Genomic DNA, 26,649 nt, shown 5'->3' on the forward strand with positions numbered 1-26,649 from the left:
TTCAGTGGGGCAGCACTGGCCAGCTCAGTGTTCAACTATGTACCTCCTGCCAAACTCCATGTGGACTTTGGGTGGGGCACAGTTGGGCTGGGAGCAGTGGTACACCCCTGTTAAACAGTAAATATATGAACACTAGAATAGGAAAGTAATAGAATGCATTTTGCCCATCTAGGCTAGGATAGAGATACATTGCAGAGAGCTCGTCTCATCCTCATGGCAATTAGAGAAAGAAGTAGGAAGAGAAGAACTCAGCTTGAAGGACAAAAGTCCCTAAGAGCAGCATTCTGAAAAACAGAGAGAGACCAGCAGACAAGAGGAAGGTTACTGAGGAAATTGACCTATCTAGCTTGCTACCTCAACTTCTTTTTCTGATATGCTCTGTACAAAAAAATTTGTATGGTCCTTTACTTCCAGCAATCCCTCCATAATCTCTGGTCCAACATACATAGTGCCTCCAAAATCTGCAAAATCTGATTGATGGAGGATGACAGTGGAGAAAAAAGTACAAGAGTGTGACTATCTGGGTACTAATTTCCCCCTAACAGTAGGAGGACACTGACTAGTGAGGAACACGCACAAATTCAGTCGTTGGGTTAAAATAATTGGAAATGGTTTATTAATCACAATGCACAAACTAGCAAATAAAACAATGCAAAAGCAATCAACTCTTAAATCAAAGACAAGATAATACAGGATACTGAACAATCTGCTGAAAACATGGCTGTTGAAAAATGAACTTACAAGGCACTTTATGCAAAGCATTTAAAAGTCAAATGATTGATGAATAAAATAAAATAAATGACTACATAGCAATAAAATATGCATCATCTCCATTACATATAGTTAAAAAGCTAAGGCCAGCACTCTAAGCCACCCTGTGTTTCTACAAAGCAGTTTGTATAACCAGCGTGGTATAGTGGTTAAAACTCTAATCTGGATAATCCAATTTGATCCCCCTTTCCTCTGTGTTGTGCCTACTAGGACTACTCATAGTTCTCTTAGAACTCTCTCAGCCCGCCTTCCTCACAAGGTGCCTGTTGTAGGGAGGGGAAGGAAAGGTGATTGCAAGCCACTTGGAGACTCCTTAAGGTACAGAAAACAGGATATAAAACCCTATTTTTCTTCTTTTCTACCATTTCTTCATCTGAAGTTCCCAGACAGAATACTCTAAAAATACTTCAAAAAGGCAAACCGAGGAGAAAAGAAAAAATACACCAATCAGAAAGAAGCAAATCAGTGCAAGAAGAAAGAAGGGGGAGGAGGAAGAGTGGGTTGAAGATGGGATAAAATTTGACAAATTAGGAGCGGAACATTTAAGATGTGTTCTCTAGTTTTTCATATTCTTTTTCATGGATCAGTAACAGCCCCTTGTGTTCTTAGGTGAAGTTACACATTTTTCTTGGCTAGCCAATGATCAACATTTATTTCCCAAATATTTTATTTGGGAGATCAACATGATGGGTCTCTTCCAGGAAAATTCTCTTTCTTATCCATTAGGTCTCAACCAACCTCATAATTGTCTATCTATCCCATCTCCATCACCACAAATGGGTACAAGTGAGGCAAATGGTTGAATGATCATCTTCACATAGCCTTGCCACATATCTGAACTCCTGCGATCACATGATTATTCCGTTGTCATATGAGATTAGTTTTGTCTCTCACAGTCAGTCCTATAATACACCAATAATAATTCCCTCATAAATTAGGCCTAAACTATATGTGATGTTTGGCACAAGTTGGGATTGGATGTCCTCTGAATCAGCTCCTATGGCGATATAGCTCATGATGTAATAGCCCCCTTCTCCCCCAGTGCTGTGGTTGTGATCTGCATTGGCCCCAGGCATACGTTACAATGTTTCTTAAAGACAGTAACTTTTGACTGTAACTCTGTACAACTGGGGGTGGAGGATCCCTGCAACCAATTTATGACCAAATGTCATATCTAGTTCAGCCCTTTGTGGATGAGAGAACAAGAAACTTTTGATTTTAAAATGACAGTGGCACTCTAAACAGAAATCTATGGGCTTATCGTCGCATGAAGAAGCTTCGGATGAATGTCTGAGTAATGTTATCTAATTTCAAGAAACTATCTAATTTCAAGAAAAGCTCTAATTGCTCCATGTGAAGACGAATTTCATTTGTGGATGAATTTTCCCAGTCATGTGGTATTTCTCCCTTTCCTTCAAAAACTCCTTCGTAGAGTTCTTTTAATTCATTTCTAAAGTGGCAGATAAACCATTTCCAGTAAAACTTTGAAGCGATGGTGTCTGTTTGGATGTTCCACTTTGCAAAATCAGATCCTGCTGTACGATACTGTTTGAAAGGAATATTCTTTCCTTCAAAAGTGAAGGTGCAATCACTTGCTACAATACTAGAGCAAAACTCAATAACAAAATGATTTGTTCCTTCCCACTGCCTGCCCATTACAGCCTGTGGACGATGGAAATAGGTGCTGTGTTCCCCATCATGGTCTGGAATGGTGTTTGTGCAGACAGCTTTGCAAAATGGGCACTGCTTCATGCATCCGCAGAGCTGATCAAACAGAATCTCATGAGGCTTGGCAAAAAATGGTTCCAAATCAGTTTCAGAGAATGTTCTTTCCAGATCATCTAGCACAGGGATCAATGCATCGCTAACAGTTTCTTTAATCAACTTTATGCCTATGACTTCTTGGTGCTCAATGCTGCTCAAGGTGTGCCTTGGAAGATACAAGTAGTCTCCTACCCTGCTGCAGAATTCATCCAGCCACAAGGACACATTGCCTCCTTTATCTTCAACGACTGTGGTCGAATCACTAATAGACTTAAGAATAAGATTTTTTAAAAAATCCAGTTGAGAATATAAGAACATCTTTAATTTTGGATTCTTTTTATCCAAACAATAGTTGTTAACTCGTTGTTGGATAAATTCTCCCATTGAGTAGCTTGGATTATAAATGTACTCAATATATTTATTGAAATTTTCCGTTTGGGCAAGATGAGTCAGCAAGTATAGATCCAAGTTCTGTCGGCCACCATTAAAAGCTGGGTCTTCAGACTTCATCACATTGACTATGTTGATTGCAGTTTTTTCATAAATCACATCACGGATTGCCAATTTAAGGCTGCTGCATAAAACGTCAGCAAATACTGTGGCTGATTTTGCTCCTTGGTAGGATATAGCGAATGATTTAAAAAAATCTTCTTTCTTGCTGTTAAGGTAGATAACAGGATCACTTTCTTTCTGGAAGATTTCATACATTTTCTCAAACCTTTGTGCTGCCTTTTGGCACAAATAGAGTGATACATCCACAGGGTATGAAAATAGTGATGTCTGATATGCATCTTCAAAAGCACATATTTTGTCTTTTATTAATTTCACTATTTCATGAAAATAACTAGAATTATAATTCATCATTTCCTCTTCTCTCTTCTTGATGTATTCACAGATAAGCCTCTCTAGCTCTTTTGTCAACTCACAGAGATTCGTCACAATGGGTTTCTCATTTTTTGGAGAAAAGAATGCCTTAAATTTCTTTAAAAAAATGTGATAAAGAGCCTCAGAAGGAAAACGTGTCCATTTAGAGGATTCTGTAACCCTGTTTCTAATATCATGTTCGTTTCTGAAGTATTCACAAAGGAACTTTTCCATGTCAGCCCTAATACTGAATGTCTTTTTGTGGGATGCAGGAAGAGATACTTCTGCAATCCATTCTTGCCACAGATTATTAAAATAATCTCTCAGTTCATTGTCATTCAGCTCTCTGTCTCGGCAGCGTTGAGCTACTTCTTTGCTTTTTCTCGACAACTCGCCGATGTACTCAGATTTCCTTTGTTCAAAATTCCTCTGCCTCTTCTTGAGGTTAATAAGCTTTTCACAATTTTGACAAGTTTTATTAATGAGTTCTTCTATTAAAAACTCCAACTTATTTTCTTTATGCTTTTTCCACTGAATAATTAGACTGCTGTATTTGTCCTCCCGGAAGTATTTTTCCAAATCTGCTTTAACATCTTCATATGTCTTTTGAATGCTCTTTTCCAGGGATGTTCTCTTTATGGCTTTGAGTATTCCATTTTGGATCTGGATGTTCAGTTTATGGTGCAGATCAAGCATGAAGCTCCTCAGCTGCCAGGTCCAATTGCTGTATTTATTATCTAGCCTATTGTAGGCAGCAATCTCCAGGGTATTTCTAAAACTGAACACGAAAGTTTCATTCAGCAATGCCTGCCACAAGTCCTGAATGCGTACTTTTAACTCAGAGAACGTCAGGAGGCCCAGCTGGGATTTTTTCTCTCCATCCAAGAGAACTTTTCTTTTCAGTTCTTGTACCTTCTGACTATAACAGGGATTTGGAGGGGCCATGGGTAGCTCTCCCTCCCAGAGATGAGGAAAATAATAAACATGAGAGTTCACATCAAACTGGATCACTTCATTAAAGCAACTGACATCACAAGACTCTTGCTGAGCCGATGCGACGGACATTTCATCCAGGTTTTGCTGGAGGCATCTCAGGCTTTCCCTGTTTTTTTCTTCTGTAGTTATTTCCCCGGTATTTTGGTGCACAAACAAACAACTTGGGTAAAGGTTCACTTTCTTCATCCTCAGAAATGCCTGCACAGCAATCTGAAGCACATCCTGTATTTCCGAAGGGTTCTCTCCAAAAATATTGATTATTGTCATGTTGCCCAGGCCAATGACAAAAGTGGCTAACTCATTATCGTGATTAAGTATCGCTCTGTTTTCTAGTTTTGTAGCCTGAAGTCCTTCTGTATCAACAACAAGCAAAAACTCAAAGTTCAGCCTCGGTTTGAGCTCATCAGCCACTTTTACTAGTTGCATGAAAGCACCTTTAGTGCATCTCCCTGGACTGACACTGAACTGAAGACCAAACATGGCATTCAGGAGGGTTGACTTTCCTGTGCTCTGGCTTCCAAGGACACAAAGAACAAACACTTTTTTGTCCCCCAGCTTCTCAGCTAATGTGTCAAAAATGGCACTGATCCATTTTATTGGCACGTGTGACGTGTCACCATCCATCAACTCCATGGGATATCCTGAAATAATTAGATCAGCTGCTATCTGTGGCAGGAACTGGACAACCTGATTCTCTTGAGGCAACACATCCAAAACTTCGTAAAGCAGAGCAATCTCTCTAAGAAGATGCTCTAAGCCGAAGGTGGACTGGCTTATTTCCTCCGATAGTTCTTCTAATTTACGATGCAAGTCACTGTTTTCTCCTTGCAGCGTCTGTGACCATAAATCATGGTACTTTTCTTGAAGCTCTGCTAGGTGATCGGAGGACTGGTTAGCCATAAAGGTTTTCAGCCATTGCAGAAAGTATATTTTGGTTTTATGTGAGGAAGAATTGAGATCTGTAAGGAGTGATTTCAAAAGGTCATTAAAGGGGAAAGCCTGATTTAAGTGATCTTGCTTTATTCTTTGCTTTGCAGAGTATATTTGGCTCATTTGTTGCTCGAGTCCCATGTTGTCATGGTCCTGCAGATGGTTTTGTTCCCTGTCTTTCTTACACCACATGTGCCATAATGATCCCTGCAGGGGCAGCAGCGTGCTTTTTTTCCTTAGGATATGCTCATCTTTCAGTATATTTACTGTATTTTCTGCCATGGTCTTGCCTGATTTACATTCCTCCTTGTCTTCATCTACGATGAAGTGATGCTGTCGGGCGATGTCTGCACATCTCTCAAGGCTATGACAAGCATTAGAAATGTTTAGAGCAGATTTAATTTCTTGTGCCAGTTCCCCAATTAAGGCTGCCTCATTACGATTATTGACAGCTATTTTTACTCGTGTTGCAAGCCTATTAGTTACAATTTGCTCTTTGTCAACACAAAGGAAAATGAAGGGTTTCGGAGACTGGAGGAGTTTTCTCAGAAAAGTTTTGCTGTCTCCATTCCAGTCCTTTTCTGATAAAAGAACCACAGTGACAGAGGCTATCTCTTGCAAAAAATCAACCTGCTGCTCATACTCTTTTGAGTCTCCATGAAGATTAGTGAATGCAATGCAAGTGTCAAATATGTCATTTTCCTTCCCACCAGGACAGTACCAGGCAATTTCTACAACTCCTTTCATCAAGAGACCATTTTTGTTGCTTCCTTTGCAGTGACGATGGAAAAAGATATCATGCTTTTGTTTATTCAACAGATGGTTCAAAAGCTGGGATTTAGAATATGAAGATGTGCTAAGCCTGATGAAAGACACCACAGGTGTCTCTACCTGATAAATCAGTTTATCAGTGCATTTGCTTCCCTTCTCTTGCCACTGCTTACGGACCTGGCAGAAGGACCAAAAAGGCAGCTCTATTTGTGAAGTGCAGGGAACGGGGACCAAGAAAGGGAGGGCTAATTGGCAGAATGAGAGCTTTGTTGCAAAGTACTGCCTCATAAAATCATCTGCGCAGTAGAAAATGGCCATCTGGACATCCATTGGGTGGATGGACTTCCAAACACTTTGAATAACTTCATGACATTCCTCACTAGAATCTCCAAAAATGTAATCTAAATCGTCTAAGTGCTTGCTTACATCCAACAGACTGGTTTCACCATGCTGAACACTAGTGCCATCTTTGCAAGCCACATATCTTGCCTGGTAGTCCAGCATTAGTATCTTTCCCAAGAAATAATATGGCAGTTCTTCATCAGTATGAGGTTGGCCGTTAAATAAAGATGTTTTCTGAATGAGATGGAAGTCTGACATTTTCATTTTATTTGGATAATACTGTTCCAGCTGAAGTCTCATCAACAAATTTAAAAACTCATTATTCAGATTATGGCTCCAAGTTTTGTCCTGGTCAGAATTCACATCTGTGATCTCTGAATTTCCTGATTGGTTTCTGTCCTGGGATATATCCATTAATGCTCTTAAGGCATTCTCTTTTCGTTTATCATAATTTGTAGCTTCATAATTCCCTTCAATAAGGTAAGTCAAATCTCTTTCCAACAAGTTCCAGTTATTGCAGGTATTATGTTTTCTGAGGACAGTAGCAGTTTCATTTGGCAAAGGATGTTTCATGTGGTGAATGATAAAAGCCAAGCGTCTTTTCTTCTCATCTGGAGACACATCTTCATGATCAACTGATATTGTCAGACCTGTCAGAATTAAGTAAGCCTGAGCTCTATAAGAATCCTTTTTGTGAAGAGCCAGATATTTCTCATGGGCTTCTTGCATTTCCATTAACATGAAGTCAATTTCTGGAACACCAAGGTCACATTGGAACATATCAAGTTCTACGTGGTATCCTACACTATGAGCAATTGACTGCAGCAATAGTGTGCTAGGTCTTCCTGGGAATTCTCTCTCAAGGCCTTCAATAAGGAACAGAAAGCCGGGCTCAAATCTGAGGAAATTTGCACTATGTCCTCTTCTCCTTCTGCTGCAGCAGAAACTGAAGGCTTCAGCAGTGCATCCTTGATGCCACTCTTCTTTTCATGAAGGATGCTAATAAAGTCAGCTATGTCTGTAACTGAAATTGCTTCAGGCTGCTCATTTTCACCACGATAGATCCACTGCATGATGAGTGATGAACTGGGAAAATACTGAACTGAATAAATGTGAGGTTTCAGAAGGAGGCAGAGAAGAAGTCGCATATAGCTGATGTTTGGAGCTATCAGATCCTTTTTCAACAATAAAACTGTCCGTTCCAGGAAATTCTGAAGTTCTGGATTTGACAGGCATATTGTACGCCACATGTGTTCTGACTTGGTTTTTTCATAGAGCTTCTTTTTGAAATTAACCAGTTCTTCTAGTTTATCTGGATCAGTTGTGATCTTCCATCCACTGAGGCCCTTCAAAAATGCTGTGACTTCTTTCTCCATACCAATCAGTTCCTCCCCACATATCCTACTTACTTTTCTGCCACTTAAAGTTTCGTAAAATTCCCTGAGATGGTTAGAAATGTCAAGAACATCTTCAAAATCTTCCTTGTGATTAGACAGGACAATGTCCCATATAGGGATGAACTCATCGCCCCGATCAATAACACTCCAAATTTTATTACTAGCAGTCAAGCCAGATTTCCAAGGTGTGAGTGAATCTGCTTCAGGGGGACCACCTGTTTTGCTTACAAAGAGTTGGATTTCTGTTTGTGATGATTTTCTCTCAGTACTATTGGATGATACATCTGTTTTGGATCCACCAAAATCAATGCCGCCAACCTGACCAGAAAAGCAACCTGCTATGTAGACCCCAAGAACGTTTTGGACTCGTTTCTTCATTTCTTCTAGTTGGGTTGTCTCAAAGCCCTCCGAAGATGCTCTCCACCAAAATATCCCACCCAAGTGGACTTGACTGTTAACATGAGAACCAAATCTCTTGAAAAAGCTCCCACATCTGCTCTTTAAAAGGTCAGCCTTGTCGTTATCAGAAATCTGTCTCGAAAGATGTTCAATCTTTCTTAGCTCTTGCAAAGCTGAACTGGAAAGCTTGAGCTGGTCCTTTGAGAAATGGCACAAAGCAAGTGGGATGTAGTTATATTGGGCTGCGCAAAAATAAGAATGTTCAGTGGAAGTCTTCAAGGTTTTAGCATGTTTTGAAGTTCTGCTGTAACTACCATGGGTCTCTGCAATTATTGTCTTTAATTCACCCTTACAAGCAAGGCTAAAACTGAGACCCAAGTGCTCTACTGTCTTTCTGAATGTAGATTCATCTTTTGATGATGAAAACTCCATCTTCTCAAGAAATGACCCTTGAACTGGACCACAGAACTTGAATCCTTTTGGAATCTGGATGAGCTGCTCTCGTTCACCCAACAAATCTGTGATATTTGTGGTTTGATAAATGCCCTGCAGAGCCAGACCTCCTGATGCCCATGTTAAAACTTCATGGTCAGAGAGATTCTCACTTCTGGTCACTAGCTTTTCTGACTGGGACTCTTGTGGAAGCTTCTTCTCTGTCACTTCCCTCAAAGTCTCTCTGGGTTCCTTTAAGCTCTCAGGAAGAATGTCTATAGCCTCCTGCAATTCCTTCACGGCTTTTTCATGTTGGATTTTTTCTTTCTGTAGTTGTTCTTTTATATCCTTCAGGGCTGATTCAGCTGATTCAGCTGATTCTTTAGGGTCTTTTGATTTTGAACTGTCTTCAGGAGATGACTCTTGAGGCTTCTGGAGTGACGTCATAGATTCCTCACTGGCCATCATCAGCAACTGTTGTGATGTCTGCTTCTCTTGGGTGTGCTCTCTGTTTTACACAGTCATCCTAGCTCAGTGGTGTTAGCACCTGTTTTGGTCCTACAGAATGAGAAGAATGAACAAGTCAACCAATAGTTCTGATCTGAAGGCAGGAAATTCTAATACTATTGTAATAAAGCTTTCAATCTCCATCTTGTTACCAAAGGGAACTATCTCAGATGTTAAAATTCTATTGTTCAACCAGCCTGTATACAGATACAGCCCTCTAATTTTTCCCTTTCAGGCATTGCTTGAAGATATGGCTATAAACCAGGGTTTTAAAAAGCAGGTGTATTACAAAGGTGTACTTGTCAGATCTTTTTGGGAGGGGGAACTACAGAGCTCTGTAATGTCATCTCCAGAAAGCACCTTCCTACACTATTTTATTTATAGATGTATTTATAGAAACACCACCAATTTTGGATATATGGTATAGTTTTTTCAAACTCACTTTTAGTAAACACAAACTAAAATACAGCATGCAAACAAAGAAGCAATTTTAAAATTGAGCAGAATAAACATTTAAACCAGCGTGATTCTATGGCCCCTTCCGCACATGCAAAATAATGCGCTTTCAAACCACTTTCACAATTGTTTGCAAGTGGATTTTGCTATTCCGCACAGCTTCAAAGAGCACTGAAAGCCAGTGGTGTACCTAGGCAAACTGGAGCCCTGGGCAAAACCTGAGTTTGATACCCCCCGCCCCCCACAACAACAACCTTTATTAGGCATTTTCAAAGAACAAACAAAGAAAGAAAACAAGCATTGGCAGGAAGGTGGATTTAAAAGGAGAATCTAGGTTCTTACCAGGTAACATGTCAGGGCAATACATATAGCACCGCAATTTCAGAGTATCTTCATGAGTTTCAACTGATATTACCTGTAGCTTGGTGGAAGTATTCAGGGTCCAAAGTTATGGACTTCTCAAAGGTGTGTAGCCCCCCATCTCCTATTAGCTCCCGCATTGGAAACAATGTGATGGGGACACTCCCTATGGAGTCCATACCTTTGACTTCTAAACCAGCCATCACCAAAACCTGGGTGATATCATTAGGATAATCTCATGAAAAATCCCTGAAATTTTGGTGCTAAGCACTAAAACTGCGACCCCTGCAGGCCAAAACAGGAAAAACACTGAAAATTCAAAAAAATCCCACCTGCATTTTGGTGCCCCCTCACTGGGGCAGGTGGTGCCCTGGGCAACTGCCCACTTTGCCCAATGGGAGGAACACCTCTGCTGAAAGCAGTTTGAAAGTGCATTATTCTGCGTGTGCGGAATGAGCCTAGGCCAATAAAGGCTTGCTTAAGTTGCTTAAGTTGTAAACCAGCGTGACTAGTGACTGAGATGCCAGTGCTTAGCAGGTCTGCTCAGAATCCTACTGAGGTCTATTCAGTGGCATTTTCACCCAGAAAAGAAGTTTTTACAATTGCAATGTAAAACAAGCAACTGCAGTGATTTGTTTGAACCAGATTTTAAAAAAAACTGAAACAAAACATTCTAACCACCTCTCTGAAACTTAAATAGTGAAATGATCACAGCAATGGTGGTGTGAGACTTGGGTTGAATTTAACCAAACATAGGCTAGGCCCCGCTGTGTGGTGGTAGTAAAAATTAGTCTCAGGGGGAAGAGAGGTCCACAATCCTGGCACTTCTTTTTTGTTTCCATTACAACCCTTTCAAATATCCCACCTTCTTCTCCATCTTAATGGATATGGCTGAGGCTTCTGTCAGGGGACAAGGAATCCTCCTCATAGCTACCCCCTCAAACAACGGCAGACAGGGCATCCTTTCAAGTGTCAGACAGACTCCAGACTGGCTCTAGCTCCACCAAGAACCTAGAACCCAGACTAAAGTCCCTGGTAGCACTCTCTTTGTATTGCGTGGGCATGGATCAAGAAGAGCCTGGGACAGATGCAATCTTGCCAGGACTTTGAGATGGCAGATGGTGTGGGACGGCAGAAAGCAGAAGCACGAGGGAACTCCCACTATAACTCACGTCATTAAGCATTCAAGCAGCCACCTTCTCACCTCTGCTAGCCAGCCCCAGTTCACTTTCTGTTGATACCTGTCAATCCAGTGTGACATTTGTTGTGACTGTATTTTCAGCCATGTGAAGATATATAGGAAACCCCTGGAGCTGACTTAGATTCCTTTGGCTTCGACTGTGTGGTAGCTTGACCTTCTTATGCTTGAAACCAGTGTGTTTCGCTGCTCATTGTTGTGTCTCAACTAAGGAAAGAATAAACAGTGTTCAGAAACTTGGTCAGGTAACATCAGATTAAAACTGAGACAGACAGACAGACAGACAGACAGACAGACAGACAGACAGACAAAGACCTTTGGCAGCTGTAGATTTATTCTTGCTTTCCTGTACATTTCTGTAAAAGATATCACTTTTTAAAGGAGTCACTGGAAATGCTCACTCTGAAAAAGCCTGGATGAATCGTCCTGTGATTATGTCTCCTCCCTGGACCATTCCCCTTTTTCCTTATCCAACCCAAGCTTTGCTGGCCATCTTAGGAAATTGTCAGAATAACAGGCGTCCGCTTAAGAACATAAGAAAGAACCTGCTGCATCAGACTGTCATGATGGTGTCGGGTGGCTTGAGCACTGGGGATGGAACTTGGCTCAGTGAACTCAAGGTGAAACTATTCTTCTGCTGTTTCCTGACTGCTTATCTCTCCTCCATTCAGCTAGTGAAGGCAACATACTTTGATCTCTAGTGAAGTTTGGTTCAGAGGGTCCAAAGTTATGGACCCTGCCGTAGCCCCATCTTCTATTAGCTCCCATTGGAAACATTGGGGGATGGGGCACCCCCTTTGGGAGTCCATAAGTTTAGACCCCCTGAACCAAACCTCACCAAACCTGGGGGATGCCATCAGGAGAGTCTCCCAACAAATCCCTGAAATTGTGGTGTTGTTAGTCTAAAACCTGCACCCCGTGCATGCTAAAACCCAAAAAACACTATAAAGACAAAAAACACAATGGGGGCGGAGCCGGACATAATGGGGAGGCTGGAACTCCTAACCCTCACTCTTACCACGCCCTGACCAGTGATGGCTAACCTTGAGACCGAGTGCTCAAATTGCAACCTAAAACTCCATTTATTTATTAAAAGTGCCAACATGGCAATTTTAACCTGAATACTGAGGTTTTAGTTTAGAAAAAAATGGTTGGCTCTGAGGCACATGTTACTCAGGAATAAGCTTATTGAAGCAACCGTGCAACGATCCTAGGAGGGTTTACTCAGAAGCAAGCCCCATTGCCAGCAACCGAGCTTACTCCCAGGTAAAGGATCATGCACAGGCCAGCCTAGATGTGTGTGTGTGTGTGGGGGGGATTTTCTACCCTCCATTACGATGAACTCTAGCGCGAAAAGCCCACAGAGAGGTTCCTATACCTCTGCCCCTCGCCATAGGTTCGCCATCACTGATCTAGTCCATCACTCTGCTATCTCGCAGTGGCCTTCTGCTGCTGCTGCTCCGGAGCACCTGGTCTGCTAAGGCATTTGCAATCTCAGATCAAGGAAGATCAAGATTGGTAGCCATCGATCGACTTCTCTTCCATAAATCTATCCAAGCTCCTTTTAAAGCTATTCAGGTTAGTGGACATCACCACCTCCTATGGCAGCATATTCCAAATAACAAACACGCATTGCGTGAAGAAATGTTTCCTTTTATTAGTCCTAATTCTTCCCCCCAGAATTTTCAATGGATGCCCCCAGGTTCTAGAATTGTGAGAAAGAGAGAAAGGTGTCATAGGGCTATCTGAGGGGACTCTTAATCAGAGGCATAGCTAGGGGTTATGTACCTCGGAGTTTTGCTGCCCCCCCCATGTTTGTGTTTTTGTATTTTTAGTGTTTTTTTAGTTTTTGACCTGCAGGGGGCACAGTTTGTCGACTAGCAGCATCAAAATTTCAGGGTATCTTTAGGAGACTATCCTGATGATACCATTTGGCAGTTTTATTTATTTATTTGTTTATTTATTAAGCTTGGACTTCTATACCTACCATCCCAAGCTTGATCATGGGGTCCAAAGTTATAGACTCTCGAAGGTGTAGCCCCATCTCCTATTAGCTCCCATTGGAAACAATGGGGGATGGGGCACCCCCTTTGGGAGTCCATTACTTTGGACCTCCTGAACTAAACCTCATCTAACTTGGGTGGTATCATCTGGAAAGTCCCCCGAAAACTCCCTGAAATTTTAGTGCTGCTAGCCTTAAAAACTGCACCCTGCAGGCCCAAAACTGAAAAACACTAAAAAAATACAAAAAACAAACCTGAAATTTTACACGCTTCTCGCCAGGGATACGAGATGGTGCAACGTGCACACCATCGCCCCTCAGGAAGTCTGCCTGTCCTATCAATTCATTGGGAACCTGGTGGTTCCTCCCTTTCACTCTTCCTTACTTCCTGGAGGTGTCTGGACTTGTTTTGGTGGCTCCATGCCTGGACAGAGCAGCTCTTCCCCAGCATGCAAGGATCGTGTACAAGTGGTGGTGGGGTGGGGGGCAGGCAGTGGTAGGAGCCAGCTGATGACAAGCTCTGTTGTTGCTAGCTTCCATTGGGGAAACATTGAAGCACCGCACTTCAACCCCCCAGGTTCCCACGGTGCTAAGAGTCCCCCCCAGATAGCCCTATGGCTCCCCAGGAAAGCCTCCACAGAGTCAGCCTGCTCCATGGTCCATTCAGAATTTCAGCCCAAAGGTTGCTTATCACAGCACTACAGCATTACGTTTACTTATTTTAATATTGATATCCCTATCACTTTTGGAGCCCACAAGGGTGGAATTGACTTTGAGAGGGAAACTAGCAAACCCTGTATCAGGTCTTGTAGAAATATTCATTTTTTAGCCAGGCTGATGTAGTTTTTGTTGCAGCCAGCTTGTAAGGCTGCATTCAGTCAGTCTTTTGGTTCAACCTCTGCCAGTTCCTATGCTTATTACATGTCTTTTATCCAGTAGGTTTCATTATGCGGACTACAAAACAATTCGTTCCTCTCTTTTACCAGTGGAAAATCCTTGGATCCAACCCAGAGTGTCATTTGTGGAATGGGACCTGGACTTCTGCATACAGAAGTCCCACTATGATGAAACAGCCACTGTACAAAATATACAGTTAAAGCTGCTTTCCATGTAATGATACACACTATCGGCTCATCTATCTCAGCACAGTGTATTCTGTCTGGTAACAGCTTTCCAGGATCTCAACAGCACTGAAAAGGAATGGCTAAACAATGCAAAACAACTGCAGTGTGGAACCATTTCAGCCAAGTTATTGTGCCATAATCATTCATAAGCCAAGAAATTAATATTGAGGGGGAGAGAGAGAGGGCTATAGGCACACACACAGTGCTACAAACAGAAGAAAGGGGGGGGGGGTCGTCACTATGAAAAGGAGGCTCCTTAGTCCAGAACCTGTGTATACTGCATTGCATTACAAGCCAAAGATAAAAACAAAATGTCATGAAAAGAGTAAATGATCCCAACAGAATGTGTTATTCCTGGGAACATGAGGGTTTCCTTCCTAAAACACAAACATTCATAGTGATTGCTATTTCAACAGGAAATCTGTTTATTCAGATAACTTGGAGACAGCCTCCAACTCAGCAGTATACTGGAAAAGGAAAGGAAAAGAAAAATACTTTGGCTATGAGGGTGTGCATGCTATTATTTCCAGTTAACACGTTCCTACCACTTTACTATTAACTGTGATGTGGATATGCTAGCTTATAAAGTTTTAAGCCATTGTATTTAATCATACAAGTTATGTGAGTGTAATTCACGAGGCACCAAGCACTTCCGAAACTTACTTTAATTGGAAGAAATGAAACTCATGGGGCAGGCTGACACTGAGCTTTTCAGAAGGTTTGGGAAAACAGGGTCCCTCAGTAGAGATAAGAAGTTAGCAGAAGCTCAGAAAACATTTGATAAGGGTGGAATAGGTTGATATAGCAACCAAAATATCTGGGCAAGATGACATAAATCATTCAGTGAAGGTCCTTGTGCTGTAGTGTTGATAGGCACAGCGCAAAGCTCACTCAGCCAGGTTAAAATAAACCAGTTCCACTTACATTCCTCTGTTTCAAAGTTTTATTCATTCAAAGCTGCAGCTCTGGGAGATCTCCTATGAGGTTCAAAGAGGAGTCTCAGAGCTTTATTGTTTGCAAACATTATTTATACTCTTTTTATTAAGCCCTCCCAAGCAACTTTTTTTAACATTATCCATTGGTTGGACTGTGACGTATAGACTGCCTGTCATGCTCCAACCTTTTTCCTCCCATAGCCCAATCTTTGCTTTCTATATTTGGGCATAATTTTATGTCATACCTCTGCCCCTACTAGATTTTGCCGCTTATCAATCGCTTCAGCCCCATTATCTCTCTTGGCTCCACTTTTGCATTCTTCTAACCATTTGTTACCGCTGTGGCTCGGGTAACAATAAGTGATTTCAGCTCAGCAACATAATGAGGCACAGGAAGCCGATGATCTTCAAAGCCCAAAGACGTTCAAGATGGTGGTCACACCGGGCAGGGAGAATCGCGCTCTTGCAACCAAGTGCAATGTCTTTTATTCCCAAACTTCAAAGGGGCAAAGAGGCAGGTAGAAAGGGGAGGTAAGGGGGGCAAGCCCCTCACCAAACACCAATAAGAAAACAACAATACAAAAGCAAGATACAATTACAACTTTGGATGGGATCACAAAATCCTGCTGTCAAATGTAGTCCCGTGAGATCTCGCAGGGGGACTACGTTTTGAGAGTCCATAACTTTGGCCCCCCTGAACCAAAATGCACCAAACCTGGGGGTATCATTAGGTCAGTCTCCCGATGAGACCCCAGTTTGAGACTGTACCTTCAGAAATGTGCCCCAGCCTTCAAACCCGCATTCTCCAGGAACGTCGGCAACTCAATGCAGAACAAAGATTCTTGGGCAAATTTCAGGATGTTCTTGCAGGGAGGGCATTCTTGGACGTATCAGCACGTAAAATTTCTCCTCATAGCTACCCCCTCAAACAACGGCAGACAGGGCATCCTTTCAAGTGTCAGACAGACTCCAGACTGGCTCTAGCTCCACCAAGAACCTAGAACCCAGACTAAACTGGCATAACTCTCTTGTATTATGTAAGGCGGATCAAGAAGAGCCTGGGACAGATGCACCTTGCTGCGGACTTTGACATTTAGATGGGGGACGGCAGAAAGCAGAAGAATGAGGAACCTCAATTATACTACGTCGTCAAGTATCTCAAGCACCACCTTTCCCTCACCCTTGCTAGCCCCAGTTCACTTTCTGAAGGATACCTGTCAATCCAGTGTGACATTTGTTGTGACTGTATTTTCAGCCATGTGAAGATATAGAAAAACCCTGGAGCTAGACTTGCTTAGATTCCTTGCCGCTGACTGTGTAGCGCACCTTCTTCTTATGCTTGAAACCAGTGTGTTTCGCTGCTCATTGTTGTGTCTCAACTAAGGAAAGAATAAACAGTGTTCAGAAACTTGGTCAGGTAACATCAGATTAAAACTGAGACAGACAGACAGACAGACAGACAGACAGACAGACAGACAGACAGACAAAGACCTTTGGCAGCTGTAGATTTATTCTTGCTTTCCTGTACATTTCTGTAAAAGATATCACTTTTTAAAGGAGTCACTGGAAATGCTCACTCTGAAAAAGCCTGGATGAATCGTCCCCAGATTATGTTCTCCCTGGACTATCTCTTTTCCTTATACAACCCAAGCTTTGCTGGCCATCTTAGGAAATTGTCAGAACAACAGGCGTCCGCTTAAGAACATAAGAAAGAACCTGCTGCATCAGATCAGAGTCAGTGATGTAGGTGTCGGGGTGGCTTGAGTACTGGGGGATGGGAACTCTGGCCTGTGAATCTGCTGTGTGAAACTATTCTTCTGCTGTTTCCTGACTGCTTATCTCTCCTCCATTCAGCTAGTGAAGGCAACATACTTTGATCTCTAGTGAAGTTTGGTTCAGAGGGTCCAAAGTTATGGACCCTCAAATGTGTAGCCCCCATCTTCTATTACCCCATTGGAAACATTGGGGGATGGGGCACCCCCTTTGGGAGTCCATAAGTTTAGACCCCCTGAACCAAACCTCACCAAACCTGGGGGATGCCATCAGGAGAGTCTCCCAACAAATCCCTGAAATTGTGGTGCTGCTAGTCTAAAACCTGCACCCCGTGCATGCTAAAAACCCCAAAAACACTATAAAGACAAAAAACACACAAATGGGGGCGGAGCTTCGGACATATAATGGGGAGGTTGAACCCGAGAACTCCGCCCTTACCTACGTCCTTGACCAGAGTCCATCTTAGTCCAGTGATGGCTTTAACCTTTTGAGACCGAGTGCCTGTATAATTGCAACCCAAAATCCAGTTATTTATCGCAAAGTGCCAATACGGCAATTTAACCTGAATACTGAGGTTTTAGTTTAGAAAAAAATGGTTGGCTCTGAGGCACATGTTACTCAGGAATAAGCTTATTGAAGCAACCGTGCAACGATCCTAGGAGGGTTTACTCAGAAGCAAGCCCCATTGCCAGCAACCGAGCTTACTCCCAGGTAAAGGATCATGCACAGGCCAGCCTAGATGTGTGTGTGTGTGTGTGGGGGGGTGATTTTCTACCCCCTCCCACATGATGAACTCTGTGCGCGAGTGCCCACAGAGAGGGCTCTGAGTGCCACCTCTGGCACTCGTGCCATAGGTTCGCCATCACTGATCTAGTCCATCACTCTGCTATCTCGCAGTGGCCTTCTGCTGCTGCTGCTCCGGAGCACCTGGTCTGCTAAGGCATTTGCAATCTCAGATCAAGGAAGATCAAGATTGGTAGCCATCGATCGACTTCTCTTCCATAAATCTATCCAAGCTCCTTTTAAAGCTATTCAGGTTAGTGGACATCACCACCTCCTATGGCAGCATATTCCAAATAACAAACACGCATTGCGTGAAGAAATGTTTCCTTTTATTAGTCCTAATTCTTCCCCCCAGAATTTTCAATGGATGCCCCCAGGTTCTAGAATTGTGAGAAAGAGAGAAAGGTGTCATAGGGCTATCTGAGGGGACTCTTAATCAGAGGCGTAGCTAGGGGAAATGGAGCCCGGTGCAAAATCTGAGTTTTGCTGCCCCCCCATGTTTGTGTTTTTGTATTTTTAGTTTTTGACCTGCAGGGGGCACAGTTTGTCGACTAGCAGCATCAAAATTTCAGGGTATCTTTAGGAGACTATCCTGATGATACCAGCCTGGTTTGGTGAAGTTTTATTTATTTATTTATTTATTTATTGCTTGGACTTTTATACCGCCCCATCCCCGAAGTTTGGATCATGGGGTCCAAAGTTATAGACTCTCGAAGGTGTAGCCCCATCTCCTATTAGCTCCCATTGGAAACAATGGGGGATGGGGCACCCCCTTTGGGAGTCCATTACTTTGGACCTCCTGAACTAAACCTCATCTAACTTGGGTGGTATCATCTGGAAAGTCCCCCGAAAACTCCCTGAAATTTTAGTGCTGCTAGCCTAAAAACTGCACCCCCTGCAGGCCCAAAACTGAAAAACACTAAAAAATACAAAAAACAAACCTGAAATTTTTGCTGCACGCCAAATTTCAGGATACGATGGGTAACGCGTAATACCTCACGCCAGTTCCCCCTTGTAGCTCCGCCTCTGTCCTTAACACCATTGGGAACCTGGTGGTTCCTCCCTTTCACTCTCTTCCTTTACTTCCCTGAGGTGTCTGACTTGTTTTGGTGGCTCCATGCCTTTAGACAGGAACAGCTCTTCCCCAGCATGCAAGGGATCGTGTACAAGTGGTGGTGGGGTGGGGGGCAGGCAGTGGTAGGAGCCAGCTGATGACAAGCTCTGTTGTTGCTAGCTTCCATTGGGGAAACATTGAAGTACCGCACTCCCAACCCCCAGGTTCCCAATGGTGCTAAGAGTCCCCCCAGATAGCCCTATGGCTCCCAGGAAAGCCTCCACAGAGTCATAGCCTGCTCCATGGTCCATTCAGAATTTCAGCCCAAAAGGTTGCTTATCACAGCACTACAGCATGTTTACTTATTTTAATATTGATATCCTGCATTTCCACTTTTGAGCCCAAGGTAACACTATGGAACTAGCAACCCCTGTATCAGGTCTTGTAGAAATATTCATTTTTTAGCCAGGCTGATGTAGTTTTTGTTGCAGCCAGCTTGTAAGGCTGCATTCAGTCAGTCTTTTGGTTCAACCTCTGCCAGTTCCTATGCTTATTACATGTCTTTTATCCAGTAGGTTTCATTAAGGTGATCACAAAATACCTGTTCCTCTCGTTTTTACCAGTGGAAAAACTTTTTGGATCCAACCCAGAGTGTCATTTGTGGAACTGGACCTGGGACTTCTTGCATACAGAAGTCCCACTATGATGAAACAGCCACTGTACAAAATATACAGTTAAAGCTGCTTTCCGTGTAATGATACACACTATCGGCTCATCTATCTCAGCACAGTGTATTCTGTCTGGTAACAGCTTTCCAGGATCTCAACAGCACTGAAAAGGAATGGCTAAACAATGCAAAACAACTGCAGTGTGGAACCATTTCAGCCAAGTTATTGTGCCATAATCATTCATAAGCCAAGAAATTAATATTGAGGGGGAGAGAGAGAGGGCTATAGGCACACACACAGTGCTACAAACAGAAGAAAGGGGGGGGGAGTCACTATGAAAAGGAGGCTCCTTAGTCCAGAACCTGTGTATACTGCATTGCATTACAAGCCAAAGATAAAAACAAAATGTCATGAAAAGAGTAAATGATCCCAACAGAATGTGTTATTCCTGGGAACATGAGGGTTTCCTTCCTAAAACACAAACATTCATAGTGATTGCTATTTCAACAGGAAATCTGTTTATTCAGATAACTTGGAGACAGCCTCCAACTCAGCAGTATACTGGAAAAGGAAAGGAAAAGAAAAATACTTTGGCTATGAGGGTGTGCATGCTATTATTTCCAGTTAACACGTTCCTACCACTTTACTATTAACTGTGATGTGGATATGCTAGCTTATAAAGTTTTAAGCCATTGTATTTTAATCATGCTGCTATGAGTGTAATAATGAGAATCCGGGCACTTCCGAAACTTACTTTAATTGGAAGAAATGAAACTCCTGGGGCAGGCTGACACTGAGCTTTTCTAGAAGCGTCGAAAACAGGGTCCCTCAGTAGAGATAAGAAGTTAGCAGAAGCTCAGAAAACATTTGATAAGGGTGGAATAGGTTGATATAGCAACCAAAATATCTGGGCAAGATGACATAAATCATTCAGTGAAGGTCCTTGTGCTGTAGTGTTGATAGGCACAGCGCAAAGCTCACTCAGCCAGGTTAAAATAAACCAGTTCCACTTACATTCCTCTGTTTCAAAGTTTTATTCATTCAAAGCTGCAGCTCTGGGAGATCTCCTATGAGGTTCAAAGAGGAGTCTCAGAGCTTTATTGTTTGCAAACATTATTTATACTCTTTTTATTAAGCCCTCCCAAGCAACTTTTTTTAACATTATCCATTGGTTGGACTGTGACGTATAGACTGCCTGTCATGCTCTTAATCTTTCTCCCCTCCCATAGCCCACCTTTGCTTTCTATATTTGGGCATACTCTTTATGTCATACCTCTGCCCCCTACTAGGATTTTGGTTGCTATATCAATCAAGCCTGTTTCTCCCCATTATCTCTCTTGGCTCCACTTTTGCATTCTTCTAACCATTTGTTACCGCTGTGGCTCGGGTAACAATAAGTGATTTCAGCTCAGCAACATAATGAGGCACAGGAAACCGATGATCTTCAAAGCTCAAAGATTTTATTCGAAGATGGTGGTCACAGCTCGGGCAGGAGAATCGGCCTTTGCAACCAAGTGCAATGTCTTTATTCTAAATCCTCAAAGGGCAAAGAGGCAGGTAGTAGAGGTATGGGCAAAGCCCTCACCAAACACCAATAAGAAAACAACAATACAAAAGCAAGATACAATTACAACTTTGGATGGGATCACAAAATCCTGCTGTCAAATGTAGTCCCGTGAGATCTCGCAGGGGGACTACGTTTTGAGAGTCCATAACTTTGGCCCCCCTGAACCAAAATGCACCAAACCTGGGGGTATCATTAGGGCAGTCTCCCGATGAGACCCTGAAAGTTTTGAGACTGTGCCTTCAGAAATGTGCCCCCCCCCCCAGCCTGCAACCCGCATTGACAGGAATGCTGAAAACTCAATGCAGAACAAAGATTCTTGGGCAAATTTCAGGATGTTCTTGCAGGGAGGGCATTCTTGGACGTATCAGCACGTAAAATTTCAAGGTATCATCTGGAGACTGTCATGATGGCACCCCCAAGGTTTGGTGCAGTTTGGTTGGGGGGGAGCAAAGTTATGGACCTCAAAAGGGTAGTCCCATCTCCTTAGCAAAGAATGGGGGATGGGGCACCTCCTGTGAGGTTCCATAACTTTCGACCACCTAAACCAAACTGCACCAAATTTGGGGGGTCCCATCAGGACAGTTTCCAGATGATACCCTGACATTTTGGTGCTGATACATCCAAAATCTCCTATTTGTTGGGGGGCAATAGTGTCTGGATAAGCCCTCGAGGCACGGCAAACATTCTGCTTGGAAACGGGTCTCCACAGCGCTCGGGAGTGGTCTCGAAGCAGCAGCACCTACTTGGAAAAAGGACCCCCAACACCCAGGGGGGTGCCCGAGTACAGCAATAGACTGCTTGGAAAAAGGCCTCTCACCTGCAACTGACCTCTCCTTCCAAAGGTGGTTTTGAAGAAACCTGCTGACATTGCAGACTCTCTGGCTCCAATGTGTGCATGTGAAAATGCCAATTCTCCTGCTCAAATCCCCCTGTGCTCTTTGCCCCGTCCATTGTGTTGTGCTTCCCCCCTGTTTGTTTTTCCACCTGTAACTGTCAATAAAAGGGCTGGGGAGAAGACACTATGGCAGAGTTGCCCGCGCTTCTCTCAGTCCACGAAACAACATGCTGCCTCGGTTGCTGTAAGACAACACCTATTAGCTCCCATTGCAAGCCTTTATTGACATAGACAACAGTACAACAATAATAAAAATGGATTAAAAAGCATATACAATACAGGACATAAATGTTAGGTCGAAGGAAATCTACTAGCGTTTAGTAATTTCCAGGAGAAAGTCTGCCACTATCATACAAAGAGAAGGATCAGAATTGTCCAACAAGTAGTGTAATTGGGGAGATCTGGTAAATGTAAAGGAGTAAGATTCAAATACTTGGATCTGATTTCCTTGAATCTGAGACAGTGTAGTAATTGGTGGGCCAGAGATTCAACTGAGCCATCATTACATGGGCACAATCTTTTAGCCTTTTCTTGCTTATTAAATCTGCCATGTAATAAGGCAGAAGGAATAACATTGAACCTGGCGAGCATTATGGCTCTCCTTTGAGCAGGGTTTATTAAGCAATACAGGTAGCATGCCAAGTGGCCCCATTCAAATGGGAGAGAAAAATACAGGGGGGAGCGTGTTTTTCATATGCGGTGATTAGGGTAGAGAACTTTCTATCCAATAGAAGTTGACCTTTTAATTTTATATAAGCTTATGAATAGGACAAAGGGAAAAGTGAAAGCACTGAAAGTGCATTTTTTCTGCCATGAAGGAAAACAAGGGGTTGGAATGGGTGTCAGAGAGCAGAAGGTGGGATCAGGGAATTACAGTCCGAGAGAAAATGAATTCGCAGCCAGAATCTAAAAGCCCTCAGCCAAGCGGCTGATTCCAAGGAGTTTTGACCTAACTCCAGACAAAGGGCTGCATAGGGCACGCAATTTGGGGATTAGTTCCATTTGGAAACAATGGGGGATGAGGCACCCCCTTTGGGAGTCCATAACTTTGGACTCCTTGAACCAAACCTCACCAAACTTGGAGGGGTAGCATAAGGACAGTCTCCTGATGATAAGCTGAAATTTTGGTGCTGATATGTCTAAAAATGCACCCCTTGCACGCACCAATGTCCTGGTGCCAAAAATTTTTGGTCATGGTGTAGTGGCCGCCCATGGGGGGGGGGGGGGCATCCAACTCAGGTTTTGCCTGGGGCTACAGTTTGCCTCATTACGCCCCTGCTCCCTGCTCCCGCTCCTCATCTTTGCAACAAAGAAAAGTTCAAACTGTCCAATGATCTTCCCTACACGTCTTCCAACCTGCCATTAGATTTGATTTGCAAGTCCAAAGGGGGTCTTTGTCTTTGCTAAGGAGTCGGATGGGTGTTGGTCTAAGCTGCATTCCAGAGCCAACTTCCTTGTCCCTTAATATCAGCCTCTACAGGCTACTGTTTTTGCTGACAAACACAAATCTTGAGAATAACACTTTTAAACTTAAACATTAGGGAACACAGTACAATACAAGCACATAAGAATCTCCTAAATTAACAATAACAAAACCTTAAGCTAACTTGGGGTACCTAGTCAAACTAAAATCCTAAGCAGTGGGCAAATCATAAATTCAACTCTAAAGGGGCTTTTATTACATCCTAGAAGGGCATAAACAAGAGGGAAGCCATACAACATTGGCATAATCGCACGTTCACGACCTTTGCAAGCCTTATGAAGGCTTCTGAGCCACACAAGTCTCCGCGTCCGGGCATGGAGCCAGTGTAGTCACATAACTCAGGAAAATATTCTGTTTGGGCGTTAACATTAACACCAGTGAATTTACAGCTTCTTGCAAGAGCTAGTGTCTTGCTTAAATCTTACATTTCTCTAATACCCATAAATACCTATAATAAAATGGCTTGCCTTAATACACACATATATATTCCTATCAAGTTCAGCCTCTCATATCCTCATCTCAGCTCCCCCCCCCATCTTTTTTCACTCCTTCCAGCCCTTCTTTCTACATTTCAGCCTTCCTAATTTATTATTTTACTTTAAATAAGCAGGAAAAAACCAGACTTGAAAAGTTTAATAGTAGCTAACTGTATTGTGGTACTAAATTTTGTACTGGCAGGCAACAGATTTGAGCTTCCAATGGAAAGCTTCCAGCATTTCCTAAATACTTCACATCACTTCTGTGTGACAAATACCCTCACATTAGTAGAAAAAGATTAATTTATAAAAATCTGTAGTCAATTGTGAAATGATTGAAGGGTTGTACTTTTAATCGGAGAATTTTGAAAATGCACACTACAGTCCCATTGCACAGCTAAGTACTTTGAGGTAGGGTTCCATGAATAATAGACCTCCTACTGATGTTAACTTCTTCCTCTATGCTACAGACAGGCTGTGGTTGTTTTTGAAATAGCTACCGAACTTTGACCATGTTGCTTCTTAAACCCCCACGTCACTTTGCTTTTTCAGTATGGAATAGGGAGTAGGGGTGGGAGAGTGGATTTGAGTGCAGTTCAAAGCAGTTCTACACAGCAGTAATTGTTATTTTATTCAGTTTGGCTTATTTCCCCACTCCTCCTTTAGGGGTTTATTCTGAACACATGCAACCTCTTTCTGTGTGGGTCTCATCAAACTAATTCAGGAACAGAACTTGCAAGACAAATAGATTTAAAAAAAAAATTAACTCACCCTTTCCATTGTACAGATCAAAACGGATGTAGCAAACACATAAATATAGAAATGACCTGGAAATGCAACATATAGTCTCTCTCTGACTTTATTTAAACAACTGATTCTGCAGGCAACGCCCTGCTTCTCAAGCCTGCCAAAGGTAGGATTCTTCCCTTCTCTTTTAGGATTCCGTTCTAATAAAGTGAACCATGCAACAACCAGACAAGGACATAGCCCTGCAATAATTACTACAGTAATGATTGTGATAATAATATGCAACATAATAATACACTAATGAAAAGCCAACAACCAGCTAAAGAACCGGCAGCTGTGATATCTAAAAATATAATTACTACAATAATAGCAGTTTAACTAAATTTAACCTCCCCCGTTTACTAATTAACCGTCACTTACAAAGTTTTCCAATTACCTTAGTGATATGAGCCCATAAATGTTTATGGAGCTGAAGAGGCACTAGCCTTTTCCTCTGCTGATAATCTGTACTTTGTCTCTGCCCGCAGTGTGGTTAAGCAGATTGTTCCTCGGGTTTTATCAATATTTACAAGAAAGAGTCTGCACTTACAGGAAACAAATGTGAAACTGAAAGAACTTTGCTGCATGCCGTAATTTCTGTTCCTGAATTAGCCTGCAGAACCCACACAGAAAGAGGCTGTATGTATTTAAAAAATAATCCTAAATGGGACAAAGGGCCATAGGAATTGGACTGTCCCTTGTGATGGAGTATCTGGCAAATACACTTGAGGAAGTGCCATTTATGCTGGCGCAGAGCACTAATTTAGTTGTGTCCCCTGGCATAAGAAGAAGAAGAGGAGGAGTTTGTATTTATCTCCCCCCTTTCTCTCCTGCAGGAGACTCAAAGGGGCTGACAATCTCCTTGCCCTTCCCCCCTCACAACAAACACCCTGTGATGTGGGTGGGGCTGAGAGAGCTCCGAGAAGCTGTGACTAGCCCAAGGTGTGTGGGAATGTACAGGCTAATCTGAATTCCCCAGATAAGCCTCCACAGCTCAAGCGGCAGAGCTGGGAATCAAACTCTGTTCCTCCAGATTAGATACACGAGCTCTTAACCTCCTACACCACTTCTGCACCCCTTCTCCACATTGGGGGTCACTGTGGCATAGCTGAGCTTGTGTTCTGAGCTAGCATAAAAGTGAATGGTTCAGAAGACAGAGATACAATTAGTCCATTCCCTGTGCTCCTTTGACCGAAGACCATCCCTTTTCTAAAACTCAAATTATGTCATTGAAAATGACAGTATAGCCCAGGGGTTGGCAACCTTTACCACCCAAAGAGCCATTTGGACCCATTTTCCACGGCCCTGAAGATCTACCGAGCCGGAGAAGTGGCCCCCTCCACTCACCTATCCTTCCAGCCCTGGGAGGCGGAGGCGCCAAGCAGGGAAATCCCCTCTGCCTGACGGAGCAGGCAGACGCCTACTCTGTGGGGCAGAGGGGGGATGTCAGCCATGGCCTGCCCAGTGCCACCGCCTCTCGTGCTAAGGGAGGAAACAGCGCCGGGCAGGGAAACCCCCTCTGCCCGGTGGAGCAGGCAGACACCTGCTCCGTGGGGCAGAGGGGGGATGGCGGTTGCGGGGATGGCAGAGGGGGAATGGCGGTTGCTCTGGTGGGACATGCCCACGCTACCCTCCGACTTCCAGGTGTCGCACTGCAGCGTGGGTGTGTCCCTCCAGCCCTCCAGAGCAGCGCTGGAAGGTGAGGTGAGTGGAGGGGACGCAAAAAGCGGTGCCCTCACGCACAGAGCCGCCTCCGGTTCAGCTCCTTCACTCACCTTTCCTTCCAGCGCTGCTCTGGAGGGACATGCCCACAGTACCCTCTGACCTCCAGGCTATGTGAAGCCGCAGTATAAGGCTGAAAGAGCTGCCTGCGGCTCTGGAGCCACAGGTTGCAGACCCCTGGTATAGCCCATAAA

At 43.2% G+C, this 26,649-nt stretch overlaps 2 protein-coding genes across 5 annotated transcripts; both read right to left on the reverse strand.

Annotated features, from left to right (window-relative positions):
* Window positions 1-588: 588 nt before the first annotated feature.
* On the reverse strand, window positions 589-7,322 carry LOC125443983 (interferon-induced very large GTPase 1-like). The gene has a single exon (XM_048516420.1). It carries the CDS (start codon window positions 7,216-7,218, stop codon window positions 2,029-2,031), a length of 5,190 nt encoding a protein of 1,729 aa, XP_048372377.1. The 5' UTR covers window positions 7,219-7,322; the 3' UTR covers window positions 589-2,028.
* LOC125443991 (interferon-induced very large GTPase 1-like) lies at window positions 7,239-25,210 on the reverse strand. 4 transcript variants are annotated; one of them, XM_048516439.1, is made up of 3 exons: window positions 25,131-25,210; window positions 16,463-16,627; window positions 7,239-9,224 (listed from the first exon to the last, which is right to left on the reverse strand). In XM_048516439.1, the coding sequence occupies exon 3, from the start codon at window positions 9,132-9,134 to the stop codon at window positions 7,239-7,241; it is 1,896 nt and encodes a 631-aa protein (XP_048372396.1). In that variant the 5' UTR covers window positions 9,135-9,224; window positions 16,463-16,627; window positions 25,131-25,210. The 4 variants fall into 4 exon arrangements, with proteins under 4 accessions (XP_048372396.1, XP_048372389.1, XP_048372403.1 ...); XM_048516432.1 differs by lacking the exon at window positions 25,131-25,210 and adding an exon at window positions 24,719-24,805; XM_048516446.1 differs by lacking the exon at window positions 25,131-25,210 and adding an exon at window positions 21,911-22,019.
* Between the last annotated feature and the right edge of the window lie 1,439 nt (window positions 25,211-26,649).

This window comes from Sphaerodactylus townsendi, linkage group LG01 (genome assembly GCF_021028975.2).
Source record: "Sphaerodactylus townsendi isolate TG3544 linkage group LG01, MPM_Stown_v2.3, whole genome shotgun sequence".
Lineage (NCBI taxonomy): Eukaryota > Metazoa > Chordata > Lepidosauria > Squamata > Sphaerodactylidae > Sphaerodactylus > Sphaerodactylus townsendi.